This window comes from Hyla sarda, unplaced genomic scaffold (assembly GCF_029499605.1).
Source record: "Hyla sarda isolate aHylSar1 unplaced genomic scaffold, aHylSar1.hap1 scaffold_674, whole genome shotgun sequence".
Lineage (NCBI taxonomy): Eukaryota > Metazoa > Chordata > Amphibia > Anura > Hylidae > Hyla > Hyla sarda.
In genome coordinates, this window is record NW_026610691.1 from 73,212 (window position 1) to 93,357 (window position 20,146).

The window sequence follows — 20,146 nt, forward strand, 5'->3', positions numbered from 1 at the left end:
AAATAACGGCCATTAGTTGTGACGGGAGAAATAACGGCCATTAGTTGTGACGGGAGAAATAACGGCCATTAGTTGTGACTGGAGAAATAACGGCCATTAGTTGTGACGGGAGAAATAACGGCCATTAGTTGTGACGGGAGAAATAACGGCCATTAGTTGTGAAGGGAGAAATAAAGGGCCATTAGTTGTGACGGGAGAAATAACGGCCATTAGTTGTGACTGGAGAAATAACGGCCATTAGTTGTGACGGGAGAAATAACGGCCATTAGTTGTGACGGGAGAAATAACGGCCATTAGTTGTGAGGGGAGAAATAACGGCCATTAGTTGTGACGGGAGAAATAACGGCCATTAGTTGTGAGGGGAGAAATAACGGCCCTTAGTTGTGACGGGAGAAATAACGGCCCTTAGTTGTGACGGGAGAAATAACGGCCATTAGTTGTGACGGGAGAAATAACGGCCATTAGTTGTGACGGGAGAAATAACGGCCCTTAGTTGTGACGGGAGAAATAACGGCCCTTAGTTGTGACTGGAGAAATAACGGCCATTAGTTGTGACGGGAGAAATAACGGCCATTAGTTGTGACGGGAGATATAACGGCCATTAGTTGTGACGGGAGAAATAACGGCCATTAGTTGTGACGGGAGAAATAACGGCCATTAGTTGTGACGGGAGAAATAACGGCCATTAGTTGTGACGGGAGAAATAACGGCCATTAGTTGTGACGGGAGAAATAACGGCCATTAGTTGTGACGGGAGAAATAACGGCCCATGCACTAATTTTTCTTCCTTCACAAGAAACGGTTAATTAACGACCGTTATTTTTAACATTGAAGTCTATGGGTGACGGGTGTTAGGTCATCTGTTTGCACCCGGTTTATAATATGCGTTATTACTTCTGAGCTCAGAAGAGGTGACATAAGAGACTCCTGCAGTGCTGAGGGACTATATACTACTCCCATCATCGAACAGACTTGATTCCATGATGGGAGTAGTAGTTCCCGGCTGCGGGAGTCTGCAGACAGCTGGGGAGACTACATTAGTGTTTGTACTACTACCCCCATCATGGAACAGAGTCTGTTCTATGATGGGGGTTGTAGTACAGGGGCTGAGGGATTGATCACACCAGGTTTCACTTCTGAGACCTGATCCGATCAGAAGTTATTAAGCAGGGGAGTGGGCAGCATGGTCCACAACCCTGCGATGTATGATGTGTTTTAACTTTCATTTTTAAATCCCCCGTGGGATCCCTGAATGGTCGGTACCGAGGAGCCCTGAATGGTCGGTACCGAGGAGCCCTGAATGGCCGGTACCCAGGAGCCCTGAATGGCCGGTACCCAGGAGCCCTGAATGGCCGGTACCCAGGAGCCCTGAATGGCCGGTACCGAGGAGCCCTGAATGGCCGGTACCCAGGAGCCCTGAATGGCCGGTACCGAGGAGCCCTGAATGGCCGGTACCGAGGAGCCCTGAATGGCCGGTACCGAGGAGCCCTGAATGGCCGGTACCGAGGAGCCCTGAATGGCCGGTACCGAGGAGCCCTGAATGGCCGGTACCGAGGAGCCCTGAATGGCCGGTACCGAGGAGCCCTGAATGGCCGGTACCGAGGAGCCCTGAATGGCCGGTACTCAGGAGCCCTCAATGGCCGGTACTCAGGAGCCCTCAATGGCCGGTACTCAGGAGCCCTCAATGGCCGGTACTCAGGAGCCCTCAATGGCCGGTACTCAGGAGCCCTCAATGGCCGGTACTCAGGAGCCCTCAATGGCCGGTACTCAGGAGCCCTCAATGGCCGGTACTCAGGAGCCCTGCATTAATAAATGTATACCCCCTATAATGTGCTGTCTCAGGCTGCCATCTATATACATATGCCGGGCTGCGCTATGAATGAAAAGCATTCTAGTAGCAGCATCGGCCGGCACTAGGCGCTGCTAATAGAAATACTTATTCATAGCGCAGCGCCAGTATGTGTATATAGAAGTGCTGTGGGGGGCAGATAACGCTATATGTCTGCACCACCAGCGCTTCTATATACATATACCGGGCTGCACTATGAATGAAAGGTATATTAAAATTAGCAGCACATATAGTGCCAGCAGCCGCTGTCAATAGAAATACCTTTCATTCATGGTGCAGCCCGGCATATGTATATAGATGGCAGCCTGAGACAGTACATTATACATGCTCTGCGGGGGGTTACTTGCACCGGCGGGGGTATATACCTATTAATGCGCCAGCGTGGGGTGTATATTTAATGCGCCGGCGGGGGATATAAATTTATAAATGCGCTGGGGGGCTCCCCGGTACCGGCCATGCAGGGCTCCCCGGTACCGGCCATGCAGGGCTCCCCGGTACCGGCCATTCAGGGCTCCCGGCATCGGGTCTCAGAAGTGAAACCTGGTGTGATCAATCCCTCAGCCCCTGTACTACAACCCCCATCATAGAACAGAGTCTGTTCCATGATGGGGGTAGTAGTACGAACACTAATGTAGCCTCCCCAGCTGTCTGCAGGCTCCCGCAGCTGGGAACTACTACTCCCATCATGGAATCAAGTCTGTTCCATAATGGGAGTTGTAGTCCCTGCTGTGGGAGTGTGTAGGCAGAGGTGTTATGGCCATACATGAGGGATGTTATAACGGGTCTTAATGGATGAATATTCATTAATCTGTTAGCACCCATTATTTCATCTGTTATTATACATTATACAACTGATGAATGCTCATAGTGTGAAAGAAGCTTAAGATGTCAGAATAGCCTCCCAGAGCTGCTGTTTGGATGTAAACTGCCTCCCACCCTCATAGATCTATTGGATGCTCCAAAGGTTCTCAATAGGATTAAGGTCAGGGGAGGATGGAGGCCACATCTCCTTTTATCCCCATAGCAGCCACTGATGCCGAGGTTTTCTTTGCAGCATGAGTTGGTGCATTGTCATGTATGAAGACAATTTTATTACGGAAAGCATAGTTCTTCCTTCTGTACCAGGGAAGAAAGTGGTCAGTCAGAAACTCCACATACTATGCAGATGTCATCTTTACACCTTCAGGGAGCCTAAAGGGGCCGATCAGCTCTCTTCCCATGATTCCGGCTCAAAACATCACTCCACCACCGCCTTGCTGATGTCGCAGCCTTGTTGGAACAGGGTGGCCGTCCACCAACCATCCACTACTCCATCCATCCAGGGTTGCACAGCACTCATCAGTGAACAGGACTGTTTAAAAATTAGTCTTCATGTATTTTTCTGCCCAATGCAGCTGTTTCTGCTTGTGAGCATTGGTTAGTGGTGGCGAATAGAAAGTTTATGCACAAGACTCTGGAGGACTCTACACCTTGATGTTCATGGGACTCCAGAGGCACCAGCAGCTTCAAATATCTGTTTGCTGCTATGTAATGGTATTTTCTCAGCTGCTCTCTTGATCTGATCCATGGATCTGGCAGAAATCTTCCTCAATGTCCCTTTATCTGCGCGAACACGTCTGTACTCTGCCACAAATCTCTTAATAGTGCGATGTTTTGGTGAAATATCTAATGTTTTCATACCTTGTCCAAGGCATTGAACGATTTGACTCTTTTCGGCAGCAGAGAATCCTTTTTCTTCCCCATATTGCTGGATAATGGTGTCTGCTTAATAATGTGAACACCCACCTTTAGTAGTTCTTCCTTAAATTGGGCTCAGCTGGTAATCTAATTGTCACAGGGGTCCAAGATTGTTTTCAGTGTACCAAAGAGCCTGAGACACAATGTATCCATGACTTACCTGAAAAACTAAATATTTACTCTTTGCGACACTTAAATAGAATTTGCATAATAATTTGGAACAGGGTGTACAGACCTTCTGAAGACTGACACAGATATAGGACGTACCGCATCGGTAGGTGGGGCAGCATCTCTCGGTGAGGTTACCGCTGACGGTGAGGACTTCTCCCTGCTGACATGTGGGCACTGGCTCGGAGCAGACTTTACACCCTGTACACATAGAAACAACAGGGCTGAGCTGCAGAGCTCCACCATCCTGGACTATATACCATATAACAGGGTAGAGCTCCACCATCCTGGACTATATACCATATAACAGGGTAGAGCTCCACCATCCTGGACTATATACCATATAACAGGGTAGAGCTCCACCATCCTGGACTATATACCATATAACAGGGTAGAGCTCCACCATCCTGGACTATATACCATATAACAGGGTAGAGCTCCACCATCCTGGACTATATACCATATAACAGGGTAGAGCTCCACCATCCTGGACTATATACCATATAACAGGGTAGAGATCCACCATCCTGGACTATATACCATATAACAGGGTAGAGCTCCACCATCCTGGACTATATACCATATAACAGGGTAGAGCTCCACCATCCTGGACTATATACCATATAACAGGGTAGAGCTCCACCATCCTGGACTATATACCATATAACAGGGTAGAGCTCCACCATCCTGGACTATATACCATATAACAGGGTAGAGATCCACCATCCTGGACTATATACCATATAACAGGGTAGAGCTCCACCATCCTGGACTATATACCATATAACAGGGTAGATCTCCACCATCCTGGACTATATACCATATAACAGGGTAGATCTCCACCATCCTGGACTATATACACCATACAACAGGGCTGAGCTGCAGTGCTCCACCATCCTGGACTATATACCATATAACAGGGCTGAGCTCCACCATCCAGGACTATATATCATATAACAGGGCTGAGCTCCACCACCCTGGACTATATACCATATAGCAGGGTAGAGCTCCACCATCCTGGACTATATACCATACAACAGGGTAGAGCTCCACCATCCTTGACTATATACCATATAACAGGGCAGAGCTCCACCACCCTGGACTATATACACCATACAACAGGGCTGAGCTGCAGAGCTCCACCATCCTGGACTATATACAACACAACAGGGCTGAGCTGCAGAGCTCCACCACCCTGGACTATATACCATACAACAGGGCAGAGCTCCACCATCCTGGACTATATACACCATACAACAGGGCAAAGCTCCACCACCCTGGACTATATACACCATACAACAGGGCTGAGCTGCAGAGCTCCACCACCCTGAACTATATACCATACAACAGGTCAGAGCTCCACCATCCGGGACTATATACACCATACAACAGGGCAAAGCTCCACCATCCTGGACTATATGCTACACAACAGGGCTGAGCTGCAGAGCTCCACCATCCTGGACTATATAGACCATATAACAGGGCAGAGCTCCACCACCCTGGACTATATACACCATACAACGGGGCTGAGCTGCAGAGCTCCACCATTCTGGACTATATACACCATACAACAGGGCTGAGCTGCAGTGCGCCACCACCCTGGACTATATACCATACAACAGGGCAGAGCTCCACCATCCTGGACTATATACTACACAACAGGGCTGAGCTGCAGAGCTCCACCATCCTGGACTATATAGACCATACAACGGGGCTGAGCTGAAGAGCTCCACCATTCTGGACTATATACACCATACAACAGGGCTGAGCTGCAGTGCTCCACCACCCTGGACTATATACCATACAACAGGGCTGAGCTGCAGAGCTCCACCATCCAGGACTATATATCATATAACAGGGCTGAGCTGCAGTGCTCCACCATTCTGGACTATATACACCATACAACAGGGCTGAGCTGCAGTGCTCCACCACCTTGGAGTATATACTACACAACAGGGCTGAGCTGCAGTGCTCCACCACCCTGGACTATATACCATACAACACCTGGGCCAAGTCCAGGACTTACCGCAGAAGTATGTGCCGCAGCACGATTCATTGCCAGGAGCTGCAAACACGATCTGATCTTCACGACACTGAGGGGGTCCGTCCGAGTCACACTTCGCAGGGTCACACTCTGCAATAATACACATTCATGAGCAACAGCATTTGTGTGGACCCCCCACCACTACCATTATGGACCCCCCCACCACCACTATCATTATGGACCCCCCCACCACCACTATCATTATGGACCCACCACCAACAGCACTATCATAAATGGACCCCCCACCACTACATGGAGCCAGGGGATGATGGGAAACCTCACTATCCACACATCAGGAGAGGATGACTATTCACCTCGCTCATCAGTGTCCGGACCCCAGAAGTGTCTTCATGAGATCATGTGACCCATAACCCACGGGATGTTGGCCCATTTGATGAGGAGTTGTACCCCCAGTCTCCTCGCTGACCCCATTACTTCCCAGCACAGGTATAAGGGGGCAGCAGATCTTACCACAGGAGTATCGGGGGCAGCAGGAGCCATCTTGGTAATATGCGATCAACTTCTCATGGCTGCGGCACAGCGGAATCGGGCCGTCACACAGCGTCTCATTACACACTAAAGATACAGAGAAAATATCAGGTGTGAATGGCTTAAGATCTGGCACTGGGGTCTGGAGTAAACACCGTATGTCCCCCATACCTTTACCTATATTTACTGTTATGTCAGTCAGTAAGGGGTGTGGCTTCAAGACACGCCCAGTGTGACCGATTTATGGACGTTCTCTTCTCTGGATGCAAAAAAAGGCTCTGGGGTTAATATACCGGTATTAACACAACTGAGGGAAAAAGATCCCCTCAGACTAGTATCCCCAAACTAAGATGGCCCCCAAAATGCTCTTATTATTAAACTTTATTAAGCTCCGTGGAATGTTAAAACCCAGTGTGTGCAAACTTGGTTAAAAACAGAGTGCCTCCGATCCTGTGCTGCGGCACTATTAGTTCAGTGAATGGACACGCATCTCTCCCGGTATCACCATATGACTCGCTGAGTATTATAACTGTGTAGCCACAGTGGTCACTAGATGGAGGGATGCGTCTTCAACTAGAGACTCAATCGGGCTGATTAAAACAATATTCTTAGCCTGTCCGACGTTTCACTGGTGAAGTCGGCTTTATCAAGGACACCTAGGCTAATGCCGGCGTTCGCGTCTGGCTCTTCTATAGACTCGGGTCCACATCACATCCTGTGTCTATTAGCCAATCAGCAACTGTTATTAGTATTCTCATAGGATCCCGCGCATGCTTGAACACTTAGCTGCTTCAGATATCGTGTTCCTGTTGTGCGCATGATCCCGGACTTAGAAAATTCCTCTGCCGGTATAGGCTACTGCGCTTGTTTTTGAACTTAGAAGGATTTCTGATGTATTCGCATGATGCCGGACCTGGAACATTTCTTGATGCACTAACATGCATGAATGCGCTTGTTTCAGAACTCCGAAGAATGTTCAATGATATGCCTGCTTGATGCTGCCATGATGTACTGACATGTATAAATGCTTGTACTCTGATGTTAGTATTTACTCATAAATTAAGATGTCTTTCTGTACATGTCATCAGAATATCTGATATCACCATTGTTATGTCACTACGTTTCCTTTGTTACCCAAATAAAGTGTTAAGTATTATCCAAATAGTTGTTATTCTCTTTATAGTTAGTTTCGTATACGGTTCTCCTGATGATCTTCCTCTGGTAAGTATAGTTTAATCCGTACTCTATATTTAATTGTGAATATCCAATGATTTATTCGTAAGTGTAGTTAATAACCATACTATATGATTTCTGGTCTAATTGTTTTGTGGTATAGTCCCAGGGGGTGTGATTAGTCTAATTGTGAATATCAGATACTTTATTTGGAGGTGATATCCTGATGCTGCTATTGTATAGACGTTTGCATTTTATGGATAACTTACCTACTATCTAGATGCATTTTCCAAGCGATCTCTCGCTAATATATTCTATGATGTCACAGTATGTAGTGACATTTACATTTTCAAGGGTCGTATATTCTTTGAGGGATTGGATGTGAAAAATAAGGTCATAAATTGTTGTGGATCCATTTTATGCCTGCAGATCTTCTTCATTTGGGTAGGTAGTGTCATAGGTCATAGGGTTTATTCCAAGAATGCCGAAAAAGAGAAGCCTTCATTAAGACCATATGGATTTCTGCTATTTAGCCTATAGATCCATTTGGCTTCTTCTTTAAGCAACATCTTATCTATATTGCCTTTTCTTGGGCCATATGTTAGTTGTCTGAGGCCCCAAAATCTTATGCACTCACGTTTATTCTGATGTTTTTGTCTCACATGCTTAGCCATGGGTACGTCCATTCCAGTTCTGATCGTGCTGATATGTTTACTGATACGTTTTCTCAATTCTTGTGTTGTTTTGCCGATGTATATAAGAGGACACAAAGCTACATAAATAAAAAAAAAATTGTACTGCAATTGATGAATTGTCTAATTTCATATTGCTTACCGTCTGGTGGATTGATAAAGGTTTTGGTCTTTGGCATAAATCTACAGTAAACGCAATGCCCACATGGGTATGAACCATTAGGGGGCTTAGGTAGCCATGTTTCAGTCTGATGTGTTACTTCTTTATGATGGCTATGGACCAGGATGTCACGTAGGTTGGCCCCTCTCCTATATGTTATATTGGGGCCATCTCCTATTACCTCCTGTAGGTCAGATTTAAGGACCTCCCAATGTCTTCTCATAATCTGAGTGACTGTTGGTATAACCATCATAGGTGCCGATGCATCTTATGATCTTATTCATTGTCATTTTTTTGTTGCTCAGCAGTTCGGACCTGTAGGAGTTGGCTGCTCTAAAGAATGCCTTACGCATATACTTTTTAGGGTATCCCCTCTCAATGAAGCGAGCCAATAGATTGTTACTTTCCTTCTCAAAGTTAGTATCGTTAGAACAATTCCTCCTCGCTCTTAGGTATTGCCCAATAGGGATACCTCTTTTGAGCGAGTTGGGGTGCCAACTCATCAATATATATGGAAAGAAACAACAATCAAATTGGAATGAGATTCACTGCTGAGGAAGGTGGTAAATATCAACTTTATAGATCTAGCCATATATATTGATGATAACCTGAGGGTCCTAACTAACATCTATAGAAAGCCAACATCTACCATCAGTTTGCTCCATTGGAGCAGTTAGCACCCCAATTTGCTCAAAAGAGGTATCCCTATTGGGCAATACCTAAGAGCAAGGAGGAATTGTTCTGATGATAATAACTTTGAGAAGGAAAGTAACAATCTATTGGCTCGCTTCATTGAGAGGGGTTACCCTAAAAAGTATGTGTGTTGATCATCAGGTGGTGATCAAGAACGCGCATGTGTTCGAAACGCGTCCATAGGGGAGGTTTGCTGACCAGGTGAAGGTTGATGATGTGTGCTCTGCATTTTAAAAGAAGAATTTAATAAAGGATCTACATTTTAAGGCACTGCTGGACTACTCTTTCTTCATTTACGCACAAGTACCAAGCCAGGCCCGGCTCAAGTCCGTGCAGACCGTGGAGGAGGTGAGCTGAAAGAATCTTTATCCTTTCTATTCTTTAGAGCAGCCAAGTCCAACAGGTCCGAACTGCTGAGCAACAAAAAAACGACAATGAATACTCAGAATAAGATCATACGGGAGGTAATAGGAGATGGCCCCAATATAACATATAGGAGAGGGGCCAACCTACGTGACATCCTGGTCCATAGCCATCATAAAGAAGTAACACATCAGACTGAAACATGGCTACCTAAGCCCCCTAATGGTTCATACCCATGTGGGCATTGCGTTTACTGTAGATTTATGCCAAAGACCAAAACCTTTATCAATCCACCAGACGGTAAGCAATATGAAATTAGACAATTCATCAATTGCAGTACAATTTTTTTTTTATTTATGTAGCTTTGTGTCCTCTTATATACATCGGCAAAACAACACAAGAATTGAGAAAACGTATCAGTAAACATATCAGCACGATCAGAACTGGAATGGACGTACCCATGGCTAAGCATGTGAGACAAAAACATCAGAATAAACGTGAGTGCATAAGATTTTGGGGCCTCAGACAACTAACATATGGCCCAAGAAAAGGCAATATAGATAAGATGTTGCTTAAAGAAGAAGCCAAATGGATCTATAGGCTAAATAGCAGAAATCCATATGGTCTTAATGAAGGCTTCTCTTTTTCGGCATTCTTGGAATAAACCCTATGACCTATGACACTACCTACCCAAATGAAGAAGATCTGCAGGCATAAAATGGATCCACAACAATTTATGACCTTATTTTTCACATCCAATCCCTCAAAGAATATACGACCCTTGAAAATGTAAATGTCACTACATACTGTGACATCATAGAATATATTAGCGAGAGATCGCTTGGAAAATGCATCTAGATAGTAGGTAAGTTATCCATAAAATGCAAACGTCTATACAATAGCAGCATCAGGATATCACCTCCAAATAAAGTATCTGATATTCACAATTAGACTAATCACACCCCCTGGGACTATACCACAAAACAATTAGACCAGAAATCATATAGTATGGTTATTAACTACACTTACGAATAAATCATTGGATATTCACAATTAAATATAGAGTACGGATTAAACTATACTTACCAGAGGAAGATCATCAGGAGAACCGTATACGAAACTAACTATAAAGAGAATAACAACTATTTGGATAATACTTAACACTTTATTTGGGTAACAAAGGAAACGTAGTGACATAACAATGGTGATATCAGATATTCTGATGACATGTACAGAAAGACATCTTAATTTATGAGTAAATACTAACATCAGAGTACAAGCATTTATACATGTCAGTACATCATGGCAGCATCAAGCAGGCATATCATTGAACATTCTTCGGAGTTCTGAAACAAGCGCATTCATGCATGTTAGTGCATCAAGAAATGTTCCAGGTCCGGCATCATGCGAATACATCAGAAATCCTTCTAAGTTCAAAAACAAGCGCAGTAGCCTATACCGGCAGAGGAATTTTCTAAGTCCGGGATCATGCGCACAACAGGAACACGATATCTGAAGCAGCTAAGTGTTCAAGCATGCGCGGGATCCTATGAGAATACTAATAACAGTTGCTGATTGGCTAATAGACACAGGATGTGATGTGGACCCGAGTCTATAGAAGAGCCAGACGCGAACGCCGGCATTAGCCTAGGTGTCCTTGATAAAGCCGACTTCACCAGTGAAACGTCGGACAGGCTAAGAATATTGTTTTAATCAGCCCGATTGAGTCTCTAGTTGAAGACGCATCCCTCCATCTAGTGACCACTGTGGCTACACAGTTATAATACTCAGCGAGTCATATGGTGATACCGGGAGAGATGCGTGTCCATTCACTGAACTAATAGTGCCGCAGCACAGGATCGGAGGCACTCTGTTTTTAACCAAGTTTGCACACACTGGGTTTTAACATTCCACGGAGCTTAATACAGTTTAATAATAAGAGCATTTTGGGGGCCATCTTAGTTTAGGGATACTAGTCTGAGGGGATCTTTTTCCCTCAGTTGTGTTAACGTTCTCTTCTCTGGGTCATATGAGACTGATGACATATCTGGGCGGGTGGCGAGCACATATCTGGGAGGGTGGCGAGCACATATCTGGACGGGTGGCGAGCACATATCTGGACGGGTGGCGAGCACATATCTGGACGGGTGGCGAGCACATATCTGGGCGGATGGTGAGCACATATCTGGGCGGGTGGTGATCACATATCTGGGCGGGTGGTGAGCACATATCTGGGCGGGTGGTGAGCACATATCTGGGCGGATGGTGAGCACATATCTGGGCGGGTGGTGAGCACATATCTGGGCGGATGGCGAGCACATATCTGGGCGGATGGCGAGCACATATCTGGGCGGATGGCGAGCACATATCTGGACGGGTGGCGAGCACATATCTGGACGGGTGGCGAGCACATATCTGGACGGGTGGCGAGCACATATCTGGACGGGTGGCGTGCACATATCTGGGCGGATGGCGAGCACATATCTGGGCGGGTGGCGAGCACATATCTGGGCGGGTGATGAGCACATATCTGGGCGGGTGGTGAGCACATATCTGGGCGGGTGGTGAGCACATATCTGGGCGGGTGGTGAGCACATATCTGGGCGGGTGGTGAGCACATATCTGGGCGGATGGTGAGCACATATCTGGGCGGAAGGTGAGCACATATCTGGGCGGATGGTGAGCACATATCTGGGCGGGTGGCGAGCACATATCTGGGCGGATGGCGAGCACATATCTGGGCGGATGGCGAGCACATATCTGGACGGGTGGCGAGCACATATCTGGGCGGATGGCGAGCACATATCTGGGCGGATGGCGAGCACATATCTGGGCGGGTGGCGAGCACATATCTGGGCGGATGGCGAGCACATATCTGGGCGGATGGAGAGCACATATCTGGGCGGATGGAGAGCACATATCTGGGCGGGTGGCGAGCACATATCTGGGCGGGTGGCGAGCACATATCTGGGCGGATGGCGAGCACATATCTGGGCGGATGGCGAGCACATATCTGGGCGGATGGTGAGCACATATCTGGACGGGTGGTGAGCACATATCTGGACGGGTGGTGAGCACATATCTGGGCGGATGGCGAGCACATATCTGGGCGGATGGCGAGCACATATCTGGGCGGATGGCGAGCACATATCTGGGCGGGTGGCGAGCACATATCTGGGCGGATGGTGAGCACATATCTGGGCGGATGGTGAGCACATATCTGGGCGGGTGGCGAGCACATATCTGGGCGGATGGCGAGCACATATCTGGGCGGATGGTGAGCACATATCTGGGCGGGTGGCGAGCACATATCTGGGCGGGTGGTGAGCACATATCTGGGCGGATGGTGAGCACATATCTGGGCGGGTGGTGAGCACATATCTGGACGGGTGGTGAGCACATATCTGGGCGGATGGTGAGCACATATCTGGGCGGATGGTGAGCACATATCTGGACGGGTGGTGAGCACATATCTGGGCGGATGGTGAGCACATATCTGGGTGGGTGGTGAGCACATATCTGGACGGGTGGTGAGCACATATCTGGGCGGATGGTGAGCACATATCTGGACGGGTGGCGAGCACATATCTGGACGGGTGGTTGGCACATATCTGGGCGGATGGTGAGCACATATCTGGGCGGATGGTGAGCACACTATACTGATTTGCTGCAGAAAAGTCCAAAGAATGTCTGCACAGATTAAGATGCAGATTCCTCTTCGATGACATTGACCCGATTTATAATTGTCGCAGATCAGTGTCCGGACCCGTCTGCTCTGTAGATTTTAAAACAAGACAAGATGCTCCTATTATCCTGTAACTTCTTCATACTGAACTCAGCAGCAAAGAAAAAATAATGTAAATATTACAGAAAAAACTTACATAGTGCAACCAAACATGCTGCCATATTACAGTAACCAATTACAGTAAAGCGTAAGTCATATACAGTGCGGCAAAAAAGTATTTAGTCAGCCCCCAATTGTACAAGTTCTCCCCCTTATAAAGATGAGGCTGTAATTTCCATTATAGGTTATAACCTCAACTATGAGACAGAATGAGAAAGATCCATAAATCACATTGTCTGATTATTAAATCATTTATTGGTAAATTCCTCAGTAAAATAAGTATTTGGTCAATAAGAAAAGTTAATCCCAATACTTTGTTATTGTCAGTCCGTGTGTTATTTGTTATTGCCAGTCCGTGTGTTATTTGTTATTGTCAGTCCGTGTGTTATTTGTTATTGCCAGTCCGTGTGTTATTTGTTATTGTCATTCCCTGTGTGTTATTTGTTATTGCCAGTCCGTGTGTTATTTGTTATTGTCAGTCCGTGTGTTATTTGTTATTGTCAGTCCGTGTGTTATTTGTTATTGTCATTCCCTGTGTGTTATTTGTTATTGTCAGTCCGTGTGTTATTTGTTATTGTCAGTCCGTGTGTTATTTGTTATTGTCAGTCCGTGTGTTATTTGTTATTGTCAGTCCGTGTGTTATTTGTTATTGCCAGTCCGTGTGTTATTTGTTATTGTCAGTCCGTGTGTTATTTGTTATTGTCAGTCCGTGTGTTATTTGTTATTGTCAGTCCGTGTGTTATTTGTTATTGTCAGTCCGTGTGTTATTTGTTATTGTCAGTCCGTGTGTTATTTGTTATTGTCAGTCCGTGTGTTATTTGTTATTGTCAGTCCGTGTGTTATTTGTTATTGTCAGTCCGTGTGTTATTTGTTATTGTCAGTCCGTGTGTTATTTGTTATTGTCATTCCCTGTGTGTTATTTGTTATTGCCAGTCCGTGTGTTATTTGTTATTGTCAGTCCGTGTGTTATTTGTTATTGTCAGTCCGTGTGTTATTTGTTATTGTCATTCCGTGTGTTATTTGTTATTGTCAGTCCGTGTGTTATTTGTTATTGTCAGTCCGTGTGTTATTTGTTATTGTCAGTCCGTGTGTTATTTGTTATTGTCATTCCCTGTGTGTTATTTGTTATTGCCAGTCCGTGTGTTATTTGTTATTGTCAGTCCGTGTGTTATTTGTTATTGTCAGTCCGTGTGTTATTTGTTATTGTCATTCCGTGTGTTATTTGTTATTGTCAGTCCGTGTGTTATTTGTTATTGTCAGTCCGTGTGTTATTTGTTATTGTCAGTCCGTGTGTTATTTGTTATTGTCATTCCCTGTGTTATTTGTTATTGTCAGTCCGTGTGTTATTTGTTATTGTCAGTCCGTGTGTTATTTGTTATTGTCATTCCCTGTGTTATTTGTTATTGTCAGTCCGTGTGTGTTATTTGTTATTGTCAGTCCCTGTGTGTTATTTGTTATTGTCAGTCCCTGTGTGTTATTTGTTATTGTCAGTCCGTGTGTTATTTGTTATTGTCAGTCCGTGTGTTATTTGTTATTGTCAGTCTGTGTGTGTTATTTGTTATTGTCAGTCTGTGTGTGTTATTTGTTATTGTCAGTCTGTGTGTGTTATTTGTTATTGTCAGTCCGTGTGTTATTTGTTATTGTCAGTCCGTGTGTTATTTGTTATTGTCAGTCCGTGTGTTATTTGTTATTGTCATTCCCTGTGTTATTTGTTATTGTCAGTCCGTGTGTTATTTGTTATTGTCAGTCCGTGTGTTATTTGTTATTGTCAGTCCGTGTGTTATTTGTTATTGTCATTCCCTGTGTGTTATTTGTTATTGTCAGTCCGTGTGTTATTTGTTATTGTCATTCCTTGTGTTATTTGTTATTGTCATTCCTTGTGTTATTTGTTATTGTCAGTCCGTGTGTTATTTGTTATTGTCAGTCCGTGTGTTATTTGTTATTGTCAGTCTGTGTGTTATTTGTTATTGTCAGTCTGTGTGTGTTATTTGTTATTGTCAGTCCGTGTGTTATTTGTTATTGTCAGTCCGTGTGTTATTTGTTATTGTCAGTCCGTGTGTTATTTGTTATTGTCAGTCCGTGTGTTATTTGTTATTGTCAGTCCGTGTGTTATTTGTTATTGTCAGTCCGTGTGTTATTTGTTATTGTCAGTCCGTGTGTTATTTGTTATTGTCAGTCCGTGTGTTATTTGTTATTGTCATTCCCTGTGTGGTTCTTGTGATCATTTTGACACCACGGGGTGAGATCTTGCGTGGAGCCCCAGATCGAGGTAGATTATCAGTAGTCTTGTATGTCTTCCACTTTCTTTCTTTGGTCCTCTCCCACATCTTTACTGCACTCCTACATCCTTCTTTCTGTGCGCTTGGCCATGGCCAGACTTCAGCCGGCAGTGTGGTTTTCACCTGTCTAGTATTGGTGGACTGACAGGGACAGCACGCCACTCCGTCTCTCTCCTCAGACTGACAGGGACAGCACGCCACTCCGTCTCTCTCCTCAGACTGACAGGGACAGCACGCCTCTTAGTCTCTCCTCAGACTGACAGGGACAGCACGCCTCTTAGTCTCTCCTCAGACTGACAGAGACAGCACGCCACTCTGTATCTCTCCTCAGACTGACAGAGACAGCACGCCACTCTGTATCTCTCCTCAGACTGACAGGGACAGCACGCCACTCCGTCTCTCTCCTCAGTCTGACAGGGACAGCATGCCACTCCGTCTCTCTCCTCAGTCTGACAGGGACAGCATGCCACTCCGTCTCTCTCCTCAGTCTGACAGGGACAGCACGCCTCTTAGTCTCTCCTCAGCCTGACAGGGACAGCACGCCACTCCGTCTCTCTCCTCAGACTGACAGAGACAGCACGCCACTCTGTATCTCTCCTCAGACTAACAGGGACAGCACGCCACTCTGTATCTCTCCTCAGACTGACAGAGACAGCACGCCACTCTGTATCTCTCCTCAGACTGACAGGGACAGCACGCCACTCCGTCTCTCTCCTCAGTCTGACAGGGACAGCATGCCACTCCGTCTCTCTCCTCAGTCTGACAGGGACAGCATGCCACTCCGTCTCTCTCCTCAGTCTGACAGGGACAGCACGCCTCTTAGTCTCTCCTCAGCCTGACAGGGACAGCACGCCACTCCGTCTCTCTCCTCAGACTGACAGAGACAGCACGCCACTCTGTATCTCTCCTCAGACTAACAGGGACAGCACGCCTCTCCGTCTCTCTCCTCAGACTGACAGGGACAGCACGCCACTCTGTATCTCTCCTCAGACTGACAGGGACAGCACGCCTCTTAGTCTCTCCTCAGACTGACAGGGACAGCACGCCACTCCGTCTCTCTCCTCAGACTGACAGGGACAGCACGCCTCTCCGTCTCTCTCCTCAGACTGACAGGGACAGCATGCCTCTTAGTCTCTCATCAGACTGACAGGGACAGCACGCCTCTCCGTATCTCTCCTCAGACTGACAGGGACAGCATGCCACTCTGTATCTCTCCTCAGACTGTCAGGGACAGCATGCCTCTCTGTATCTCTCCTCAGACTGACAGGGACAGCACGCCACTCCGTCTCTCTCCTCAGACTGACAGGGACAGCACGCCTCTTAGTGTCTCCTCAGACTGACAGGGACAGCACGCCTCTCCGTCTCTCTCCTCAGACTGACAGGGACAGCACAACTCTCCATCTCTCTCCTCAGACTGACAGGGACAGCACGCCACTCTGTATCTCTCCTCAGACTGACAGGGACAGCACGCCTCTCTGTCTCTCTTCTATTTCCCATACTATTCTTCGGTCATGGCTGACGATAACAGAAACTCCCTTAAGTATTTTCATCCTCAATCCCTAACTGCTGAGGCAATATATCAAGACCAAAATATGGTGGAAGACTCGGTTTCACAGTCCGTACATACCGCGGTTCAGTCTGCCGTGTCTGCCTTACAAAAGAGTATCACAAAATCAGTCAATATTGCTTTGTCACGTTGTACTCCTCATGACCCAGCTATTGTATTTTGGACCAATATTGGTCTCCTGAAAGTCAGTCTCTAACCTCGCAAAGGGTCTTAAGAGTACCGGTAAGCCTAAATGTAAAAGATGTCATACCTCTGACAGCAATCTCTCCTCACACATCTTAAATTCAGCTAAAAGGGGCATACCAAAAACTCATTGATACCCAACCTATCATTGAGTGGTGCTCTTCCACCAAAAATCTTACCCTCTGCCCCAAAGCAAGCTAACTAAAAACGGGCTCAGAAATCCACTAAGCGGACAAAACCAAACTCTTTTTGAGTCATCAAAGGAAAATTCTCCTAATTTGGGGATGTGGAGGATTTTGAATATATAGAAAGCGGAGAAATCCTTGATGACCCTGATCCTCAGGATTATGTTATCATTGGAGATTTAAAGAGTACCTGCCACCAAGAAAAGAGGGACTATGTTCTTCCTTGTCTGTTTCCCTCTTCATCCTGAATCCCCCGCACTTTTTCTTTTTAAATTTTGCTAATTATTTCTTGAGTTATGCCTTTATAAAGTCTGCTCACTGCCTGTGAACTCTTTCTGCTGCAGGGCTCGCTCCCGCCTGCATAATTGATAGGCAGGGAACGAGAGATATGCAGAGACGGGCTCATGTCCCGCCCCACCAGCACTTCCGGAGTTTGGACTTGTGCCAGTCTGGCACAAGTCTGAGGGCTATGCAGGGCCTGCTGAACACTACAGAACAGAGACCCCTAGTGGACACTTTTTCAAAGGTAAAAAAAACTGATGGAAAGATTTTTTTATTTATGAAGATATATGGCAAATAGGCATAACATTACTTAAGGAATAACATAGCAAAAGTTTTACTTGATGACAGGTTCTCTAATTCTTTCAGATCAATTACATCTGGTCGCTTGGTTGATTTGGGGTCGACAAGAACTGACTCACCGCTTTCTAGATCTACTAGGGAAATCCTTTCCGATGCCTGGGCTCCGGGTACCAGAACAGCTTACCGATCAGCCTGGACTTTGGGGTCATTGGTGCGACCGACAGGGTTTGGATCCCCTTCAAGCATCTCTCTCACATCCTAAACTTCCTCTCTTATTCTTTTGAGGCCGGCAAGGCATATCAGACAATTAATCTTTACCGCTCAGCGATTTCTTCTGGACATTTTCCTATCAATTCCACCCTCTTGTTTGCAAACTCCTAAAAGGTATTGGTTTTCAACAACCTCCATTACCAAAATATAGTTCTAGCCGGGGTTGTTAATATTCTTTTAGATATGTTTCTCTCTTGGGAAGATAATGATTCCCTTTCTCTCAAACTCCTGTCTTTCAAAGTCACCGTTCTACTCTGCCTTATTTCGGTCAAATGTGTTTCTGATGTCAGGGCTCTTGATGTTTCCCGTAGACAATACTCTGGTTTTTTTTATCCAGCTTTTCCCCTATCATGACAAGCTTTGCGTCATTCGCTGTCTACGCTCTTATGAAGCTAGAACTGATTCTCCTCCTCAGTTACTCATTTCTTTCTGTAAACCTCACACTCCTGTATCCTCCACTACATTAGCTTAATGGGTGAAACAAACTATGGATTTAGCAGGTATCACTGTTTCTAAATTTGGTGCCCATTCTGCCAGAGGGGAAGTCTCGACTAAATGATATCAGTCAGGAGCTTCTCTCTCAGATATCATCAAAGCTTCTAACTGGTCTTCTGATTCCTCTTTCAAGACATTTTATTTTACACCAGAATCTCATGTTTCTATTATAATTGTACTTTTATTATTGTATTACGTTATGCTTTAAACTAGCATAATAGGAGCGTCTCGTCTTGTTTTATAATTGGAAATTTTCCTATCCTTGGAACATTTGGATTTTAATAAAGACAAGACAGGGGTATTATCCCTCCCATTGGACCCATCTCTATAATGCTTCCATTTCTTTTTTTTTTGTTTCCACAGCTTAATAATAACATTATTTTCCCGGTACTTGTTCCGCTCTGTTGACAGTTTCCATCTACATTCGAAGTTTCTTCTCTCTTCGTTAGTTTTTTCTTCATTATTATATGGATTAGTCTTCATTCCAATTATTATGACCATTTACTTTTCATCGCAAAGAAGAAGGAAGATCTCAAGGCAGCAGTTACTTATATGACTTACGCTTTACTGTGATTGGTCACTGGAATATGGCAGCATGTTTGGTTGCACTATGTGTTCAAAGTTTTTTCTGTATTATTTACATTATTTTTTCCTTGCTGCTGAGTTCAGTATAAAGAAGTTGCAGCATAATACTTATATATAACTAAAATCCAAATTTTCCGTCACCAAGGAAAGGAAAATTTCCAATTATATTTCAGAAATTACAATTACTCTGCGGGTTCTGGAACCAGATAAGACGATCTGGAGGAGATGAGTGTAGTGTGCGCTTATAGATGAGATGATCTGCAGGAGATGAGTGTAGTGTGCGCTTATAGATGAGATGATCTGCAAGAGAGGAGTGTAGTGTGCGCTTATAGATGAGATGATCTGCAGGAGATGAGTGTAGGGTGCGCTTATAGATGAGATGATCTGCAGGAGATGAGTGTAGGGTGCGCTTATAGATGAGATGATCTGCAGGAGATGAGTGTAGTGTGCGCTTATAGATGAGATGATCTGCAGGAGATGAGTGTAGTGTGCGCTTATAGATGAGATGATCTGCAGGAGATGAGTGTAGTGTGCGCTTATAGATGAGATGATCTGCAGGAGATGAGTGTAGTGTGCGCTTATAGATGAGATGATCTGCAGGAGAGGAGTGTAGTGTGCGCTTACAGATGAGATGATCTGCAGGAGATGAGTGTAGTGTGCGCTTACAGATGAGATGATCTGCAGGAGATGAGTGTAGTGTGCGCTTACAGATGAGATGATCTGCAGGAGATGAGTGTAGTGTGCGCTTACAGATGAGATGATCTGCAGGAGATGAGTGTAGTGTGCGC

General features: G+C 45.5%; 1 protein-coding gene across 1 annotated transcript in view; it reads right to left on the reverse strand.

The window, feature by feature from the left end:
• LOC130343177 (otogelin-like) overlaps positions 1–20,146 on the reverse strand; it is a 117,316-nt gene that overhangs the window by 57,916 nt on the left and 39,254 nt on the right. The window contains exons 17-19 of the mRNA XM_056554335.1: positions 6,270–6,374; positions 5,781–5,888; positions 3,854–3,955 (exon numbers count right to left, since the gene is read on the reverse strand). Of these exons, the coding sequence (XP_056410310.1) occupies positions 3,854–3,955; positions 5,781–5,888; positions 6,270–6,374 (315 nt within the window). The remainder of the gene's footprint in view (positions 1–3,853; positions 3,956–5,780; positions 5,889–6,269; positions 6,375–20,146) is intronic.